The 20,079-nt window shown below is 43.3% G+C and overlaps 1 protein-coding gene across 2 annotated transcripts in view; it reads left to right on the top strand.

Annotated features, from left to right (window-relative positions):
* TMEM87B (transmembrane protein 87B) overlaps positions 1-20,079 on the top strand; it is a 52,905-nt gene that overhangs the window by 13,798 nt on the left and 19,028 nt on the right. The window contains exons 5-15 of one of the 2 annotated variants that reach the window (XM_040267533.1): positions 851-904; positions 2,637-2,727; positions 4,122-4,183; positions 4,556-4,739; positions 9,140-9,239; positions 11,399-11,492; positions 15,205-15,276; positions 17,456-17,564; positions 17,660-17,718; positions 18,935-19,038; positions 19,324-19,397. In XM_040267533.1, the coding sequence (XP_040123467.1) occupies positions 851-904; positions 2,637-2,727; positions 4,122-4,183; positions 4,556-4,739; positions 9,140-9,239; positions 11,399-11,492; positions 15,205-15,276; positions 17,456-17,564; positions 17,660-17,718; positions 18,935-19,038; positions 19,324-19,397 (1,003 nt within the window). Of the gene's footprint in view, positions 1-850; positions 905-2,636; positions 2,728-4,121; positions 4,184-4,555; positions 4,740-9,139; positions 9,240-11,398; positions 11,493-13,037; positions 13,110-15,204; positions 15,277-17,455; positions 17,565-17,659; positions 17,719-18,934; positions 19,039-19,323; positions 19,398-20,079 lie in introns of both variants that reach the window. The other variant, XM_040267532.1, reaches the window with a different exon arrangement.

The following is a 20,079-nucleotide window of genomic DNA, read 5'->3' as shown; positions in this document are numbered from 1 at the left end:
ATGGCGCTAGTCAAGGTGATCAGTGACCTCCATGTTGTTAGACCCCGCGTCTGTTGCTCTTACTGAAGGTCTGTCAGCTTACCAGCATTTAACACACTTGAAGACTGTCCTCTCTGCACTTTCTCCTACTAAACCTGGAAGACTGGACTGTAAAATGTTGATAGTGATCATCCCTGGGTAGTGAGGCTGTGGGTCATTTTAATTGATTTTTTTTTGTCCTGTAAATTCTGAAGTGAAAATGTCTTTAATAAAAATTTTAGGGACTTCCGCAGTGGTCCAGAAGCTAATGCTCGGTGCTCTTGATGTGGGGACCTGAGTTCAATCCCTAGTCAGGGAACTAGATCCCCCGTGCCATAGCTGAGACCCCACATGCCTCAGTGACGACTGAAGATCCCAACGCCGCAGCTAAGACCTGGCGCAGCCAGATAAATATTTTTTAAAAAAATCTTTAAAAAATTGTTTTTCAAAGGGTTCTTTTAAAAATTTGTGTTGAGATATAATAAAATAAAGCATGTGTATCAAAAGTGTAGGGCTTAATGAATTTTCACAACCCGAACCCACCCCATAGACCCAGATTAAGTATAGACCATCTGAGCACTTTGAATCTCTTTTGGGTTCCTAACACTCTCCCTGCCAACGGAAACCACCGCCCTGAAGGAGGAAGTCATTTTTCAAGTGTAGGATTTTGTTACGCGTGTTTAGGGTACAGTAAGATTTGTTCTCTGGTGTTCTGCCTTCAAATCTTTACTTTTTTTGTAACAGCTTTTTTTCCCCCCTCAATTTGTTAGAACTATTTTTCCTCATGGAAATGCAACAGTATAAAATGGAATTATTTTGTTCTTTTTTCCAGAATAAACAGCTAATATCAAATACTGGAAATGTCTCAAACCAGGAAGGATCAACAGTAAGTCACTTTCTTTGCCTTTAAATCAAATATATACAAGTTAGAGTAAGACTGAGCAGAATCTGCTGATGGATAGATGCTCATGATCCTAAGTAGGGTGAGTAGAATTAGGAAAGAAAAAAAGAAGTGTAATTTAAACCAGTGTATTTTCTTACGTATGTCTGTGTGAATTCTGTACATACTTGTTTCTTTGTTTAAAAAAATCTCTTTAAAGCCATAATTTAAGGGTAACTTCTGTGTAGTCTTCCTTTACTTTAAAAAATAAAATCGCACCGTCACATGCCTTAGACAGCAGAGGAGTGGGCTAGTTGATATCACCTTTAGGGAAATAAGGAAATAGAAACTACAATGGGTGGAGGGAAAATTTAGAATTGGGGAGAATTACTAAAAGTCAGAAGACTAAGAGGTTGAGAGGGCTATACACAGTTGAGTATAGGGACCGAAAGCAGATTTGCTTTTAGACTGGGACTCTCTGCTTTTATGGTCTTCTTCAACCGTCTTACGGAATAGTCTGATAGTGGGAAGGCATTCAGCGTGCAGTGGTGCTGAGCCAGCTCTTTGTTTTGTACACATGCTGGCACAGGTGGAGGAGTAGGAAATGACAGGGAAGAATAGGAAATAGGAAGGAGGAGTGTGAGAAGTTTGGTCCAACCACATGGGGGCGTTGGAGGGTCCCAGGCAGTTCCCGGCAGGCGGGTTCAGCTTCTCAGTGGGTCTGAACTCTAGCAACACAGTGCCTGAAGGAATCTAAACAGTTTAGCCCAGCAGCCCCCAACCTTTTTGCTACCGTGGAAGACAGTTTGTCCATGGACCTGGGGTTGGGGGTGGTTTCAGGATGACCCAAGGACATGGCACTTATATGCCACCACTGATCTGCCAGTCAGAGTTCAGGCAGTAATGTCAGCGATGCGGAACAGCTGTAAATACAGAAAGCTTTGCTCACTCGCCCCCCGCTCACCTCCTACTGTGTGGCCCAGTCCTAGCAGCCCACGGACTGGTACTGCTCTGTGGCCTGGGGGTGTTAAGGACCCCTGTTTTAGCCTATATACTATATTTGAGTCATTTTCAATCATGTTATATGACATCTTTCTTCCCCTGTTTAATTTTAAAACACACACATTTAAAAACCAAATGCTTGATGATATTAGAAAAACTATTTGAAAGGTAATATAGAATGGTAACTTTAGGAGGAAACCTGTAGAAATATGAGAAGTAGAAAATACTGGCAAGTGGAAAAGGCTTTTTCCCTCCTCCATCCTTTGGGTCTGGAAGGATGGTGGTAAAAAAAATGGAGGAGCTCCTTCTGCTCCCCCCTGTCCTTCTACAGCCTGCCTCTGTGTGTGTGTGTGTAAGGAGCCCACTTGGTTTGTCTCTGCTGCATCGGGTCTGCCGTGCGGTGCCAGGGTTCCCTGCTGCAGCACGCAGCCGTTCTCTAGTTGTGGGACTTGGGCTTCTCTTGTTGCGGAGCACAGGCTCTAGAGTGCAGAGACTCAGTAGTTGCAGTGCATAGGCCTGGTTGCCCCCTGGCATGTGGGATCTTAGTTCCCCGACCAGGGATCAAACCCATATCCCCTGCATTGGAAAGTGGATTCTTAATGCTGGACCACCAGGGAAGTCCCCGCAGTTCGATTCTTAACGGTTGATTTAAAACATGGTGAACAGTTGTTTAGCTATATCTTACAAAAGCAATTTCTAAAAATAACTCAAAGGATTTTTTTTTTTCCCGTTTCAGGATGTTGTAGCCAAAACACAAAGAGATGGGTTTCATATCTTTATTGTTTCTGTTAAAACAGAAAAAACAGACGCAAGCTGGAATTTGAACGGTATAGTTAAACAGTATACATGTTTACAGTCTGTTTTTACTGTATTCTGTATTTTTGTCATTAACTCAAATCTACATTCTCTGTTAAAATATATTATTCAAAAAGAAATTTCTTTAATCACAAAAATGAATAATCTGTTTATTTCTGGGACTGGAAACTTTATGCTTATCTTAACTCTAATATTTATTTTTTTTAACAGACTAGAAATTTAAAATTAAGCGAAATTTTAAAAAGTTTTAACTTCATGGAGGGGTACAAAATTCTCCAGATTAAAAGAAAAAAATTTTTAGCATGTAGAAATGGGTGGGCAACACCCTAATTGTAGTTGAAATAGATTATATTCTGGCTATCATTGGGGGTTTAAAAATGTGTTCTTTAAAAAGTTCAAAAAAGAAACAAAAACCATGTGTTTGTCGCCTAGGAGTAGAAGCGGCACCTCTGGCTTCTGTGGTTCGCCCTGAGCTCCCCGCCCGCCCAATGGGGTAGACCCTCCGTCACGGGGAGCTGTGGCTCCTGGTGCCTAGTGTCAGCCCAGGTTTGCATCACACAGTTTTCAAGGGAGCAGATGCTCTCATAGGTCCTGGAATTGCCTTGTCGCTCACTTTCTAGGCTGGGCATCTGCTGGGCTGACAGTAGCCAAATAGCATGTGGACATCCTGGGAGTTTACAAACTGCCCTGATGGAACCACTGGGACATGGAGGTGAAGCCACAGTCTGTCTCTGAGGGGCACCCAGTCCAAAGGGGAGGGAGAAAGCAATGAGATGAGGGCATGGCTGCAGAGGAGACCCAGAGCTGTTCTTCCCACTGAAGCTGGTAAAGAGGCTGCTCTGGAGAACGTGAAGCAGGGCTTCCTCCTGGAGGTGCTGTAATGGGCCAGACTGGGCCACACAGGGGGCAGGGGCCCTGCTGCCACCCTGCTCCCCGCCTCCTTTCTTTGATACCAGTGGGCAGCTTTAAGCTTCTGCTGAATAGTGACTGGTGCAGTAGCAGTTGCTGAGCCCTGCCAGTCTTGCACTGTACCTGCCACTCTGTTATTGCTGTCTCAGACAACAACCCAAACTAGATTCTGGAGTCCAGTAATTTGTCAAAAGTCCTCAGTGAGGTCAGGGACTCAGCCAGGGCCAGTCTCCGACCAGGACTACTTTGCCGTCTGTATGAGCCAACTTAGCCCATGCTGTATAATACCATTTCTATAAGTAAAGATATCTTGATAAGGTTACATATCAAACAACTAGTAATTATCTAGTACTTTGTGTGTGCTAGGTAAAAATTTAGTGTTTGTTCACTTGCTTTATATTCTTGGAGCCTTAGAATGAGCTTACATTGAAAAACTTAAGAAAAACCTATTAATTTTAATACCTTAATTTCTTTATCCTCATCCTGCCTTCTCCAGTTTCTCTTTCTATGTTGGGACCTTATGGATATATCTCTGCATCAGATTGGCCTCTAATGATTGTGAGTATCTCTGATAATTTTTTTCCTTTTTTAAAAAATGAGTTTTATATCCTAATTAGAATATTCAAAAAATTTAAGAGATCAGTGGCAGTGATTCCTTAGTAGCTAACACTGACATACCCTCTATTTCTGGTTCCATGGTGACTGGAAGATAAAGGATTGCAAACCTGAATGTAGAAATGCCAGTTTTCAGCTTTGTGCCTGTGCCGTACTGTTTTAATTGTGACCTTGTAGTACAGTCTGAAGTTAGGGAGCCTGATTTCTCCAGCTTCGTTTTCTTTTCCTTGGCTATTGTCTTTTGTACTTCCTAGAAATCTCAGTTTTCAAGTGACCAGAAGGCTTGCCTGACTGAAGCTGCTTCTCTCCCCACAGTTCTACATGGTGATGTGTATTGCTTATATCTTATATGGTGTGCTGTGGCTGATGTGGTCCGCCTGTTACTGGAAAGATATATTAAGAATCCAGTTCTGGATTGCAGCTGTTATTTTCCTGGGAATGCTTGAAAAAGCAGTTTTTTATGCTGAATACCAAAACATCAACAGCACTGGGCTGTCAAGTAAGTAGTGACTGTGTCCATGAACATGGTATAACCCGAGAGCCTCCTAGCATTTGTGAGCAGAGCAGAGGGGACTCCCCCTCACCACCCACCTTCATCCATTGGTTTGCGAAACCATAGTATAGATGAAAAGGACAGAAGCCCAGAAGAGAGTGTCAAAGTAGGTCTCTGAACTAGGATAGCATGTGTGTGGTCTTTGCTTTCTGTGTTCTTGCTGACTTTCCCTGACTTCCCTCCTGGGGAGAAAAAAATTCTCTAAAGTTCAGCTACCAGTGACCGGCTTAAAGCAGTACAGAATTCTGGACTGGGGACATTGGGTGCTGCCAGTCCTTTGAACACATTTCTCTTTTTTTCATCCATCCTCTTTCTTCTCCTTTCCCCAACAAAAAAGAAAAGAAAGTTGGGTCACAGGAGTTGGATGAGTGGTGTAGCATGGATGGCGCCTGCAGCCTTCTACAAAGAACTTCATGTGACCGTGGGAGGCGCTCTCCCGGTTTACCCAGTGGGACGTGGGGTGCCGGCCGAGCATTCAGTCGAGCATCTTCAGATGGGTGCCCCGGACTGCTGGAAGATAGAGTGCACTGTCTGTACAGAGGGACTTCCTGCTTCCAGTGGTTAGGACTCTGTGCTTCCAGTACAGGGGGCACAGGTTTGATCCCTGGTTAGGGAACTAAGATCCCTTATGCCTCGAAGTGTGGCTGGTAAAAAAAAAAATGGGGAGGGGGGAGGGAGGTGGCCAGAAAAGTAAAAATACAGTTAATTTCATTGCTGAACCTTTGAAAGAGAGAGAGCTCAAAAGGATAGAAAGCACTCAGGAGGTACTCGAATGGTCGGTTACAATTGGTCATGGTGCAGATTTTCAAAGGGTGTAGTTATATCGTTCTTTATTTTAAAATCCTCTGGGGAAAAAAGGGTGAGTTGGAATGTAGATGAGACAAATACAGCATAATGTTGTTAAGTATTGGTGCTGAGTGATAGTACATGGGAGTTCATTATATTGCTTTCTCTGTTAGAGAGAAAACTGTATTGTTTCTCAAAAATGAAATGTTTAAAAGGACAATATGCAAAAGAATAAAGCAAAGACACACATCTAGGGAGGCATGTTGGGGGTGTTATTGCTCTCTAAGAAGTTTTAGTGATGTATAAGCACGTGTGTGTGTGTGTGTGCGCGCGCGCGCCTGCCCTAAACCAAATGAGGAAGAAAGGATAAGTTGCTGCTTGTGACTGGGTGTTAAAGCATTCTTGACTGTCAGAGGAGGTAGGTCAGCTTCTTTGCTGCCAGTGGTGAGGGGTCTCTGTCTGGAGAAGGTGGTGTGAACTTGGGTGAGGGGCAGCAAAAGCCTGAGATCTGTGAAGAGAAGGAGAGCCCACCTGCCACCCTCAGGGCCATCAAGCCCTCTGAGATGGCTCCACCAGGGCTCGGAAGAGAAAGCCCAGGCAGCTGTCCTTTTCTTTGAGGAGTCCTGTGGAAAGAGTGGAGAAGGCAATGGCACCCCACTCCAGTACTCTTGCCTCGAAAATCCCATGGACGGAGGAGCCTGGTAGGCTGCAGTCCATTGGGTTGCTAAGAGTCGGACACGACTGAGCGACTTCACTTTGACTTTTAACTTTCATGCATTGGAGAAAGCAATGGCAACCCACTCCAGTGTTCTTGCCTGGAGAACCCCAGGGATGGCGGAGCCTGGTGGGCTGCCGTCTTTGGCGTCGCACAGAGTCGGACACAACTGAAGCGACTTAGCAGCAGCAGTGGAAAAGAGAGGTGCCAGACGGAGCCTGGGCTGATGTTACTTCCGATTTCCCCAAGTGTGGACTCTGAAACCCAGGCTGTCTTGCTTATCATTGGTCCTGGAAGGACAGAATCTAGAAAATCAAGCAGTGAAGAAACAGTGCTTGTTCGGACACAGCAAGGGTGCGCTAAGGATAGGTCAGTTGGCTAGTGCTTCGGTTAGGCAATTAGGCAAATGTATAAACTTATTGCACGATGTATCTGAACTTCTTGAAGGTATTGGACAAGGCCTCTTCTTGTTTCTGGAGAGGATGGAGAAATGTGAGCTGAAAAGAATACTTAGGTGAATTAAGAGCCAGTTTCTGAGTGTCTTTTTCCTCCTTTCTGTCATCACACCAGAGCTCTCATCATCTCTTGGCTGGATTCTGGAGTCGTCTCCTAAGCATTTTCCTCTCCTATGCTCCTTTCCAAGCCATTAAGTAGAGCAATCTTGATAAAATAAAGCTGTCCGTTTTATTCTAAGGGTCAGCAAGCTCTTCCTGCAAAACCTACACAGGAAATATTTTTGACTTTGTTGGCTCTGTTGCAACTTCTCAACTACTGTCCTAGGAGCGGAAAGATGCCACAGACAGCAAATGGACATGGCTACATTCTCCAATAAAACTTTTATTTACAAAGCACATGTCAGGCCAGATTTGGCCTATAGGCTGTAGCTCATCAGTGCATTTTTCACTTTTTTTTTGACTTATTTATCTGGCTGTTCTGGGTCTTTGTTGTACAGCATGTGGGGTCTTTAGCTGTGGCATGCAGACTTTTGGTTTTGTCACGTGTGATCTGATTTCCTGACCAGGGGTTGAGCCTGGGCCACCTGTACTAGGAGCAAGGAGTTTTAGCTACTGGAGCACCAGGGAAGTTCCACTCTTATTTTTTATTGTCATTGACTTCCCATCAACTTTAGCAGCAAGACCAGACTCATGGCCTGGCATAAAACCCAGGTGAATGGGCCATGCTTCTGTGCCAGTCTTATTTTGGCCTCTCTCATTACATGCCTTGCTGCAGACCTGCCACACTTTCACATCTTGCAGCATTTTTTTCCTCTGGCCATGCCGTGAGGCATGCAGGATCTTACTTCCCTGACCAGGGATCAAACGCATACCTTCTGCAGTGGAGGCACAGAATCTTAACCACTAGACCGCCAGGGAAGTCCCATCTTGCAGCATATTTTGTTTTTTCTCTTCCTTCATGCCTCTGCATGTGCCATTGCCTTTGCTTTTCCGCTTTCCCTCCTCCGAACAGTAACTCCTACTCAGCCTTCACCTCCATCGAGTCCCTTGGACTGCACGGAGATCAAACCAGTCCATCCTAAAGGAAATCAGCCCTGAACACTGGAAGGACTGATGCTGAAGCTGAAGCGACAATACTTTGGCCAGCTGATGCGAAGAGCCAACTCATTGGAAAAGACCCTGAAGCTGGAAAAGAATGAAGGCAGGAGGAGAAGGAGGTTGACAGAGGATGAGATGGTTGGATGGCATCACTGACTCAGCAGACATGAGTTTGAGCAAGCTCTAGGAGATAGTCAAGAACAGGGAAGCCTGGCGTGCTGTAGTCCATGGGGTTGCAAAGAGTTGGAGACAACTTAGCAACTAAACCACAGCACCAACAGCCTTCAAACCCTGGTGTAGATGTCACTTCTGCCCCATGAGGTGTAGGTTGCTTTCCTTGCCATCCTGGGACACAGACTGTTTTCTCCAGCTCTTGCTGCATTCTGTCCTGCCAAGAGTCCAGGCTTCACAAGGGCGGGGAACATGGTATTTCTTTTCCTGTGAGAACCACACAGTAGGAGTGGAAATCAGTAAATGACGGGGACAACCTGGAGAAAAGAGAGCTCTTGAGGACATTATGGTTTTCAAGTATTTACAGGACAGGAAGGGACTCTGGGCTTCCCTGCTGGTTCAGATGGTAAAGAATCTGCAATGCAGGAGACCTGGGTTCCATCCCTGGGTCAGGAAGATCCCCTGGAGAGGTGAACGTGAGGTGAGGTGAAGTCACTCAGTCGTGTCCGACTCTTTGCGACCCCACGGACTGTAGCCTACCAGGCTCCTCCCTCCATGGGATTCTCCAGGCAAGAGTACTAGAGTGGGTTGCCATTTTCTTCTCCAGAGGATCTTCCTGACCCAGGGATTGAACCCAGGTCTCCCACATTGTAGGCAGATGCTTTACCATCTGAGCCACGAGGGAAGTCTCCAGGGTCAAGAAGATCCCCTGGAGAAGGGAATGGAAACTTACTCCAGTATTCTTGCCTGGAGAATTCCATGGATAGAGGAGCGAGCCTGGCAGGCTACATTCCAGGGGATTGCAGAGAGTCAGACAAAAGTGAGTGACTACTACCACTAAGGAGCTCTAGTTCTTTAGCCTCAAGTGGGGGAGTGAGAACAGAGGGGAGCTTGAGGAGACCGAGCCCCATAGAGCCGATCTGATACAGAGCGAGTTCTTCAGGAGGTGGAGAATCCGCTTCACTGAGGTTGCAAACAGCATTGGATTAGATGACCTTTAAATTTAAATATGGCTAACTCGTCTGAGGTCAGAATATGGTTGTACATAGTACATGTGTAGAGTCTTGGCGACAGGTGTCCAGGTGGACCCAGAGCAAATGGTTTTCCTTCTTCCCCGTCAGCCCAAGGGTTACTGATATTTGCGGAGTTGATATCTGCGATTAAGAGGACTCTGGCTCGCCTCCTGGTGATCATCGTGAGCTTGGGATATGGCATCGTAAAGTAAGTGGAAAAGACACCTCACCTCCACCTTGTGATCGCGTCCATCTTCATGATAACCCCTGTGAAACTGGACAGGGAAATCCCTGCCAGGATGTGTTTTTTAAGGGACTTTAAATTCTTTAATAATTATTCTGGTGTGTCAGGCCTCAGTTGTGGCAGTTGGGGCTTTTGTTGCAGCTTGGGCTGCTCTAAGGTGAGGGCTCCAGAACGCACGGGCTCTCTAGTTGTGGCACAGGCTTAGTTGCGCCGAGGCATGTAGGATCTTAGTTCCCCGACCTGGGATTGAACTCGTGCTCCACCTCTGCATTGAAAAGTGGATTCTTAACCACAGGACCCCCAGGGCAGTGCCTTTAATGGATTTCCATGCAGTGGCTGGTTTATGTGTGCGTGCTCAGTGGCTTCAGTTGTGAGCGACTCTTTGTGACCCCATGGACTGCAGCCCACCAGGCTCCTCTGTCCATGGGATTCTCTAGAATACTGGAGTGGGGTGCCATTTCCTCCTCCAGGGGATCTTCCCAACCCAGGGATCGAAAGCACGTCTCTTATCTCTCCACTCTCCTGCATTGGCAGGCAAATTCTTTACCACTAATGCCACCTGGGAACTCCTGCTGGTTTATACTTTCCTCAAGTAAAGATCCTAAATTCCAGTAACTTTTTATAATTAGATGAATTATCAACTTTAAGGATAATGGAAAATTTTAAATGATTCTTGAGGCTCAGGTCATTTTCTGTTTCCTAGGCAGCACAGCTAGGTGTTATGATTGTGTTTGAGATATTGTAAGAGAGCATGGTCTGATTAAACACCAGGTCAGCAGAATTTTTGTCTGAAGCCTGGCTATCCCCTGCAGATCCTATCAAGATCTTTTCTCCCTCTTACCTTTGAGTCCCTGGGTGTGAACGTGAAGGAGTCTGTTCCCTAAGACTCTGATTCCCAGAAGCTCAAGCCTTCACACTGAACCACAGCTATATCTTTTTTTCTTTTAGTATTTCTTTCTTTATTTGGCTGTGGTGGATCTTAGTTGTGGCATGTGAACTCTCCGTTGCAGCATGTGAGATCGAGTTCCCTGACCAGGGGTCAAACCTGGGCCTTGGCATTGCATGCGCTGAGTCCTAACCACTAGACACCAGGGAATCCCGGAAATTTCAGTTCTATTTTCAAATTGCCAGTTGCTAAAAACCATCATCTTTGCATATTCCTGACTCAGTTATACTTTCAAAGAGTCCAAACTGTTATTTTAATTCTTTTTAATTTGAAGAATGAAAGCTGAAGTCTGTTAGGACTGTTGTTTGGAGGTATTGAGAGAGAAAGCGGGATTTGATTTCCTGACATCCTGCTCTTTCTCTGCCCACATCATAGAATCAATCAGTGAGTGGTTTATCTCTGACAAAACACATCTCAGAATGGTTTACAATGTATGTTCGTGAAAGACTTAAACAATTAGTTCTGCCAGTGACCCTTAGAAGTTGGCACTTACTAGGTTTCATCAATCTTCTCATCCATTCTGTAGACATAGTACTTGGGTTATGTTAATTATACTGCTTGGATTTCAGCAGCAAAATCTCCTGGTCTCAGAAATGTTGCCTCCAGAGTTCCCTGGTGGTCCAGTGGTTAAGAATCTGCCTTGCAATGCAGGGGACACCAATTCAATCCCTGGTCCAGGAAGATCGCATGTGGCGCAGTGCAGCTAAGCCCGTGCTCTGCAACTACTGAGCCTGTGTTCCAGAGCCAGGAGCTACAGCTGCTGAGCCCTTACTCCGCACCTGCTGAAGCCCGCAAGCCCTGGAGCCTGCGCTCTGCAACAGGAGAAGCCCGTACATCACAACTAGAGAGTAGCCCTTGCTCTCCGCAACTAGAGAAAGCCCAAGCTCAGCAACAAAGACCCAGTGCAGCCATAAATAAATAATTTTCTTTTTTTAATGTTGTTTCACAGGCATTGATATAGTTTCAAGTCCTAGAGAAGGAGGCCTATTTTTCCTGAGCCTGTTTCTGCCTTGTTCCCAGGGAATAACCCTGCTTTAAACAGAGCCCCTCTCTGGTGGGAGCTGACAGATGTGATTGGACAGTGATGTCCTTGGTGCTGGAAGCGGGGCCAGCTACTGTACTCAGATGTGCTTTACTTACCTTTTTCTTTTTTCCTGTTTCCTTCTCCTCATTCCAGGCCTCGTCTAGGAACCGTCATGCACCGGGTCATTGGATTGGGGGTTCTTTATTTTATCTTTGCGGCTATTGAAGGCGTGATGAGAGTCATTGGGGTAAAAACTACATCATTCCACTTGCACTTTTTTTTGTTGTTGCTGTGAAATACGACTTTAGTTTTTTATCTCCTGAGATGAATTTTTAAAGATACGAAATTTGTGAAAAAGGCCCAATTTTGAGTACCCCGTCCCACACTCCGTGGACTATTTCTCTTTTTTAATATGTCCTGAAAGCAAAAGGCTAACCAGAGCACTTTTTAAAATGATATGGTTATGAAGGCACTACCTGGTGTCATCCTACGAATTATTAATAGTCCCATCTCAAAAGCGTTCATGGTTATTCTTTATGAAAAATGTTCATCTTTATCATTATACTGTCTGAACACGTTCATTTCTCCTTTAACACTGCGTTTAAACGTGTGAGTGAGCAGAAAGTTAATTTTACCTTCTAAGCATGCAGACATTACACGTCATCGCTCTTTTAAGTGTCAGGCACTTGCCCATTTTCCCTGACTCTGGTGGGCTCAGTATTGAGGGAATTCAGTGGCCTTGCTCTTGGAGGAACCAGGAAGAGGTAGTGTTCTAGGGAGGAATGGCTCTGGCAGCCAGGGCAGCAGTAGTTTACCCCAGAGAAGAGTGAGTATTTGTATCTGCGAAGACCCCAGATGTCTAGCTCTTGGTTTTCCTTCGTAGTATGTTTGATGATGACAGTGATTAAAGAGCTTATTATATTTTTGTTTGATTCAGAGAACTGTGTAATTTTTACTCAAAATGTCTTTTGGGTTAGATAGTGAAATCAGACCATTGTACATAGAGTGAATAACCTGTACATTGCCCACATCCGTTTACTTCACATAGTTTGATCTGATATTTTAAAGCCGGGCATTTGTCCAATAATGTTAAAAACCTCACCCTTCTTCCAGTGTCTTTGACATACGTGCATTCTGGGTTAGAGACACGTCTCTTTGTCTCTGACTCCTTGAAAGGTGCATCTATTATTACTTCTACATAATAGTAAAGAGCTTTCTATTTACATATATTATTCATAGAAAGCTCATCTTTGCTGGGAAGAAAATAGAAAGGATAAACATCCCACGGATAGATGACGTATTTCTTTAAACTTTGACGTGGTCAGCATCTTAGATGTGACAGTTTTGGGTGTGATTCTCTGTCAGCTCTTGAGTAGCGTATGCATCCAGTCTGTGGTTTCAGCTCCTTTTCCGTATTTTACCTTTTTCACATCCTTTCACTTGCGGGGGCAAGAGGAGGAGCCCGTTGCTTTAGGAGCCTGGCTGCAGGTTTGGTGAGGAGAGGGCAGAGAGAGAAATGGTTGACCTGAGTTGGGCGGGACATGCTGTGTTTTATTTGCCACTCCATAATGGCAGTTTTACGTTATCTCTAGACAGGCTGATGACAGACTAACATTTGTGGCTACTAAAACAGATAAATTCCATGTGCTCAAATACAATTCTGTTAGGCAGTAAAATCTTTTATATAGCCTTTTATAAAATGATGATAGGAGATGAGCTGTTTTTCTTCATCAGATGATTATTATAATGAAATTTTTACATTCAGATTTTTTTCCCTATTTTTATCTTTCAGGGTTCTAACCATTTAGCTGTTGTCCTTGGTGACATTATTTTAGCACTTATTGACTCCATTTTTGTATGGTTCATATCCTTTACTGTGTCCTAAAATAGTTTGTTGTTGTGTCATCAAAATCATATTATTTTTAATTTGTAATAATAGCAGAGAGACATATAGTTATGCGTTATAGGAATTTACTTGAAGATGAAAAGGTAACAGTTCATCAATTAAAAAATATCTTTATTTTTTCTATTAGTTTAGCAAACTTAAATGAACATCCTGAGGAATCAGGTAGAGGAGACAAATACTTAACTAGGAGCAACATAGCGATAGTAATTGCCATTTTACAGAGGTGCTGTGCAAACAGGAAAGATAAATTAGTTGCAGGCTGACAGTCCAGAAAGACTTCAGGGAGATGGTGGCATTTAAATTGAGACTGCATGGACAAATGGAAATTTACTAGGAAAAGAATTAGGGTTTCCCGGAGGGAACTAGTGGTAAAGAACCCGCCTGCCAGGGCAGGAGACATAAGAGATGCAGGTTTGATCCCCGAGTTGAAAGACCCCCTGGAGGAGGGCATGGCAACCCATTCCAGGATTCTTGCCTGGAGAATCCCATGGACAGAGGAGCCTGGTGGGCTACAGTCCATAGGCTCGCAGAGTCAGACATGACTGAAGCAACTTGGCATGCACGCACAGGAAAAGAACTGGGGGAAAAGCCTTCTGGGAAGATATGAGGGGACCAAATCGTTGGGAGCAGGAAAATACAGAGACAGTGGCAGAGTGTCTCAAACCAGCTTGCCTGTAAGTACCACATGTGGGAGAATCTTAGAAGGTGGGCCAGAAGGGAAAGACTGAAGGACATGCTTCAGAGTTTAGAGTTCTCCGAAGGTGAAAAGTGTCAAGGAGCTGAAGCTGCACAGGTGAATGGCATGATCAAATCTTCCAAGAGAGAATTCAAGGATGACTTTCTAAAAAATGTGTCAGAGGACTTGCAGTCCAGTGATTAAGACTTTACTCTGGGACCTGGGCAAGCAGAACTGTAGGGGAGGTGACCTAGCTCCTGGGCTTCCCTAGTGGCTCAGTGCTGAAGAAGGCGCCTGCCAGCGCTAGAGACTCAGGTTTGATCCCTGGGTCAGGAAGATCCCACAGAGGAGGAAATGGCAACCTGCTCCAGTGTTCTTGCCCGGAGGATCCCATGGACAGCGGAGTCTGGTGGGCTGGAGTCCACGGGGCCATTAAGAGTTGGACACGACTGAGCAACTGCGAACACGCGAAACTAGCTACTAGAAGGGCTCAGCATCACCATTGCCAGCCTTCACATCTTCTCTTCTGTCATTGCATGTTTAGAAAATGAGCTTAAGATGTCTGTTCGGTTTGGAATTATCTTATTTCTAAGCTTGGGTATGCTTATGTGAGGGAGCTTATGTTCCTCCATCAACTACTTGAGCTACAGACTTTGCATTTTAAAACCCTGTGTTATCTTTTCTTCTGGTCATTTACACATGTGTGTTTCAAAGAATTCTTGCTCTTAACCACCCACAAGGCAGTTCATTGGGAAAAACACACAGTCATGCAAATTGGCCCAAAATTGCAGAGAAAAGTGGCTGTAAAGGCTCTAATTCCATCTGGATTTGAATGAGGGTAAGTTGCCACCTTTATGGACAAATCTGATTTTGGTCCAACACGTCATGAGCCAGATTCAGGCGGGGAGATACAGAAAATAAGGGGAAAGATTTAGCTTGCTCAATTATTGATATTTTTAATAAAGGTGTTAGAGATCAAAGTCATAAAGATACCCAGAAGTTGAAATTCTCTTGGTTTGCATTTTATATGTGAGAGAAAAGAAAGTTCAACCTGAATTTCTGATGTCTGCTCTTAGATTGCTGTTCGGTAGTTTTCATTACTGAGATGAAGAGTCCACTTTCTCTGTACACAGAGGTAGTGGGTTTCCTAAATGATTACCAATGACAAGCAAAGAAGCAGGACCACATCCTGACAGAATCAAGTGCTGGAATCTTGGCCATGCTTCCTTTGCTTTCGATGAACCTAATCTAGCTTCTGTAAGAATCTGATTCTACCTACAGTAATAGAAAAAATAGCCTGAAAATGCTAAAAAGCTGTTGCCTTCTGCCTCTCTTTTCCTGCTTGTTTTATTTTTATTTTTTGCTCTTTTGCTGCAGGCAAATGATTCTGACCTTGTGCTTCTGGCCAGCCTCCCTCTGTCTCTTCTTGACTCTGGCTTGTGCTGGTGGATATCCTTTTCCAACCACAGCAGCAGCGCATGCAAGGCGACTCTCCCGTCAGGATGGTGGGGCTTGCGTGCTTTCATTACTCCTTTAAAAGTATTGGGTCTTGATCGTGTTCATTGAATAACATGTATTTCCATGTATTTCCATGTAAGTCCTGACAGCAACCTTAATTGGTTGAATTGTGTTCTGATAGAAATTGATCTTCTGTTGCAACCTAATGGGTCATTTGTTGTTATTCATTCGCTAAATTGTGTCCAACTCTTTGTGACCCCATGGACTGCAGCACACCAGACTTCCCTGTCCTTCACCATCTCCCAGCATTTGCTCAAACTCACATCCATTGAGTTGGTGATGCCGTCCAGCCATCTCATCCTCTGTCTCCCCTTCTCCTCCTGCCCTCAATCTTTCCCTGCATCAGGGTCTTTTCCAATGAGTCAGCTCTTCGCATCAGTGGTAAAGAGCATGCCTGCAGTGCAGGAGACACAGGTTTGATCCCGGGGTCAGGAAGATCTCCTGGAGGAAGGCATGGCAGCCCACTTCAGTATTCTTGTTGGGAGAATCCTATGGACAGAGGAGCCTGGCAGGCTATGAGTTCATGGGATCACAAAGAGTCAGACATGACTGAAGTGACGGAACACAGAAAAATTGAAAAGCAACTTTGTAGTTTTAGGACTAAAATGAAGTTTTTGATTAATGAAGTATTGGGAATTTAAAAAGGAGGCATAAGTAAATCTAAAATCTGCCACTTGCATTCCTCTTTGCTCAGCTCTGTAATGTATGTTCAGTGGGTGATCCCTACACAGGGCTTAGCAGGCTGCAGAGAAAGCTGCTCGTGTTTACAGAGCTCTGGCTTGAGCACAGCCTCACTGATGAGGAGCCGGTGGACAGGCCTCTCTGCTTCTTCGTATCTGACACTGTTGCTGTTTACCTGAGCTCTGTGCTCCTGGAAAATAGCCATCCTTAAGACAGCCTCCACCCTTTGGTGTTTGGGAAAAGGCTTAAAAGCTGCCTTTCCCCATGGGACTTCAGGGAGCTTCCCAGGTGTTCCCTTGTTTACTTACGACAAGGCTAGACACAAACCTGTGTACCTACTGACTAATCTAGACACAAACCTGTGTACCTACTGACTAATCTGGACAAAATGTCAGACTGCACCTAACTGACTAAGCCTTCGCCTTCCTCCAGGTCCCTGAGCTTTCATCCACCCATATCCCTCTTTCACAGCCCTTCCTGAGAACCTACAGGCCTCAAGGAAAGTCATAACCCCGAGCAACTGGTCCATCAGGCCACCCCCTTCCCACACCTGCCACTCTCGAGTCCTATTTACACCTCCTTACAAAAGCAAAGGGCTTCCCTGATGGCTTAGTGGTGAAGGACCCGCCTGCCAATGCCAGAGATGCAGGTTTGAACCCTGGGTCGGGAAGATCCTCTGCAAAAGGAAATGGCAACCCACTCCAGTATTCTTTCCTGGAAAATCCCATGGACAGAGGAGTCTGGCCGGCTATAGTCCATGGGATCGCGTAAGAGTTGGACATGACTTCCAACCAAGCAACAACAGCAGTAATAAAAGCAAAGCCCTTCCCTGCCTGACCTTTGGGACTCCTACAGATCTTACAGTCAGAATGTTCTCCATATTGCAGTAATCTCTTGAATAAATTCTCTCCTTACCTGAGTCCAGATTTGTTTTACTTGACATATTTCAATTTTTTTTAACTTATAAAATGAAATTGACAGATGATATGACTTCTTAATTATGATCATTCAGAGGGTAGAATGAGAATAGATCAGACACAAAAAATTAAGAAAGAAATGGAGACAGAAAACCACAAGCCGAATGGCATGTCTAGGTGGCATCTGTACCTAGTATTTTGTCTGTGTCCTGCTCTGTCCTGTGTTTCGAGAACTTGGCATTGAAGGAACACAACACAGGTCTTGTCCCTTACATTCTTTTTCCTTGAAGTTTGTTTACTTAGTTCAGACAGTGGTAAATTGTACAATAAAATCTGTAATAAAATTGCTATCGTGATTATACGTTAGTGGAGAAGACATTTTCTGTTTTTTTATTAGTTTTAAATTATAGGAACTCTGTGTAGCAGTAGTTTTGGAAATGTAGATTCTTATTTTGTTTTTTAATCTTAACTATGTATTATTATTTAAAATTTTTCCCTTAACTCTTTTTCACATTTTTATAAGTTTGGCACAAACTATGAAGACTCTCAGGCTAAGAAAGAACACAGTAAAATTTTCTTTATACAGGCACTTTACAAATACCCTGATCTTTGCCATACTGGGTAAGTTATCTGATTTTTCTTTTATAATAAATTATTTTAGTATTGTATATGTTCCTTCAGAGGTTGACTTTTTTTTTTTTTTTGGTGTGTTTCAGCATCTGTAGTGTTTATGGTGTGGACAACTAAGACATTTAGGTTTGCAAAATGTCAATCAGTAAGTATAATCTTCCTATGTAAACAGTTTTCATATTTAATTGTACTGTTTTATTTTGTGTAAGTTTGAAGAGTTTAGTTTGTGTTTGTAGACCAAGATAATTGTAATGGAGATATTCCATTTACTTGGAATTATTTTGTGCAGGATTAGAAAAACATTTGTCTCCTTTAAACAAGTCTGAAACAAAGTTCCTCCTAAATCTCTGTTTCCAATTATACCCTTTTCTCAGCTTCTTTTGTTGTATTCTGAAAAGGAATCTTCTCCCTGAATTGTCTAAGGTAACAGGAAATCGTTTGCTCCCAGCACACAGTGTGATTGGGTTGCTTTGTATCTAAGTGGGATTCTAAATCTTAAGCCTGACATGTTTCTAGGATTTTATACATGTTTATAGTATACTCATCATGCATATTCAGGAGGTATTCTTGGATTCTCTAGTTAGAAGATATATTTCTTAGACTGAAAATATAAAAGGCCCTTGTGGGGGTTTCTTGATTTGGAAATAGCCTTAGTTCTTTATTGGTTGTTGTTCAGTTGCCAAGTCTGACTCTGCGACCCCATGGACTGCAACACACCAGGCTTCCTTGTCCTTCACCATCTTTCAGAGTTTGCTCAGACTCATGCCGTTTGAGTCGATGATGGCATCCAACCATCTCATCTTCTGTTGCTCCCCTTCTCCTGCCCTTATTCTTTCCCAGCTTCAGGGTCTTTTCTGGTGAGTCAGCTCTTCCAATCAGGTGGCCAAAGTGTTGGAGCTTCAGCTTTAGCATAAGTCCTTCCAATGAATATTCAGGGTTGATTTCCTTTAGGACTGACTGGTTTGATCTCCTTGCTAGTTCTATATAATGATAAAGAGCCCTGTGAAAACCCTGGACTTTTGCTGCCGTAGGGAAGATTTCACAAGAGAAGAAACTCTTCTTGTCTAGAAAATAAATTAATTGACCTCTGAAGCCCCTTTCAGCTCTAATTCTTTTCATGATACTGTTTAATTTGTTAGGGTTTTATTCATTGGATTGATTCTAAGGCTCAACTGAGCATTAATATGGATTTTAAGATAGAATTTCTTAGTTTTTATGTTTCTTGAAAAAACATGTGCTCATTTTTTTTGAAGACTTACTGGTTGGAAGGATTTCATTAGTACTTGTCATTATATACTATTTCAGTGGGAAATCTGTTTATCAAAAATTAACTTTTCCTGTTTGAATCATCCTTGTTATAGGATTGGATGGAACGCTGGGTTGATGATGCATTTTGGAGCTTCCTTTTCTCACTTATTCTTATTGTAATAATGTTTTTGTGGAGACCATCAGCAAATAATCAGAGGTACCTTACATAGTTGGGCAAGGATTTTGTTCATCTTCTGCTACAATGTTAGAAAAGCATTTATAGAAACCAGAGAAGTAGTCATTGCTGTTAAGAGGTATACAGTCAAGTGGGGAGACAAATATAACAAAAGGAAGACAGTGAAAAGAGAGATATAAGGGGGAAGAGAGGGGTCTCCCTGCTGGAAGAGGGAAGAGGGGTCCCTGGAATGACTGTTTCAGGTGTAAACTCAACATTGAATAGGTTTAAACACACTAGTAAAACTACTCCTTGTTTTCTATTTAGATATGCCTTCATGCCTTTAATAGACGATTCTGATGATGAAATTGAAGAATTCATGGTAACATCTGAAAATTTAAGTGAGTGAGATGTTTTCTTACTAAATAACCTTTGTATCTCTTGTAACAAAGAAATACTGTGTCTACTTGTGATGCAAGGTCAGCAACACTTTTTTTCCTGTAAAATATTTTTAAGACTCTATTGGAGGAAAGCTCTGTTACAGTAGACAGTCACAAGAAGGAAAGTCAGTAATGAAATTTTCCAGATTGTTCTGTAGTTGGAGCTTTTGTTTGCTCTTCATGTTGAAGTATTGAAGTCAGTACACTTGTTTTCCACAAGACTGATTTGGTATATATTGTACTTAGCTCCCAAATAATACTGATCTTCTTAATGATTGTTAAATTTCTCACAGCAGAGATATTAAAATTCAGTGTGTTGGTTTTGGCTCCAGTAATGATGGAATGAATTGTATTGGACAGTCTTCCTGCTGATAGCTAGAATAAACTCTGGACAGAATTTTTTTTAAATTAATTGTTTAAAGGCACTGGAGAGCAATGAAAGGCAGGCAGAAACTGGAGGAGCTTTCATGTTGAAAGAAAAGAGCCGCACTTAATAAGTTCCACGTTCATAGAGCTTTAGTCCAGAGTGTCTGCCCAGTCAATGAGACAGGCTAGAACTCAAGCAGATAGGCGTAATCTCACTGATGGAAGGAATTGGAGAGTAAAGCTTGAAGCTGTAAGAATGCCTGGAAATTGAGGGAAG

Source organism: Oryx dammah, unplaced genomic scaffold, assembly GCF_014754425.2.
Source record: "Oryx dammah isolate SB20612 unplaced genomic scaffold, SCBI_Odam_1.1 HiC_scaffold_25, whole genome shotgun sequence".
In the NCBI taxonomy this organism is placed as follows: Eukaryota; Metazoa; Chordata; class Mammalia; order Artiodactyla; family Bovidae; genus Oryx; species Oryx dammah.
The sequence above is the reverse complement of the archived record's forward strand: the minus strand, read 5'-3'. Positions and strand labels throughout refer to the sequence as shown.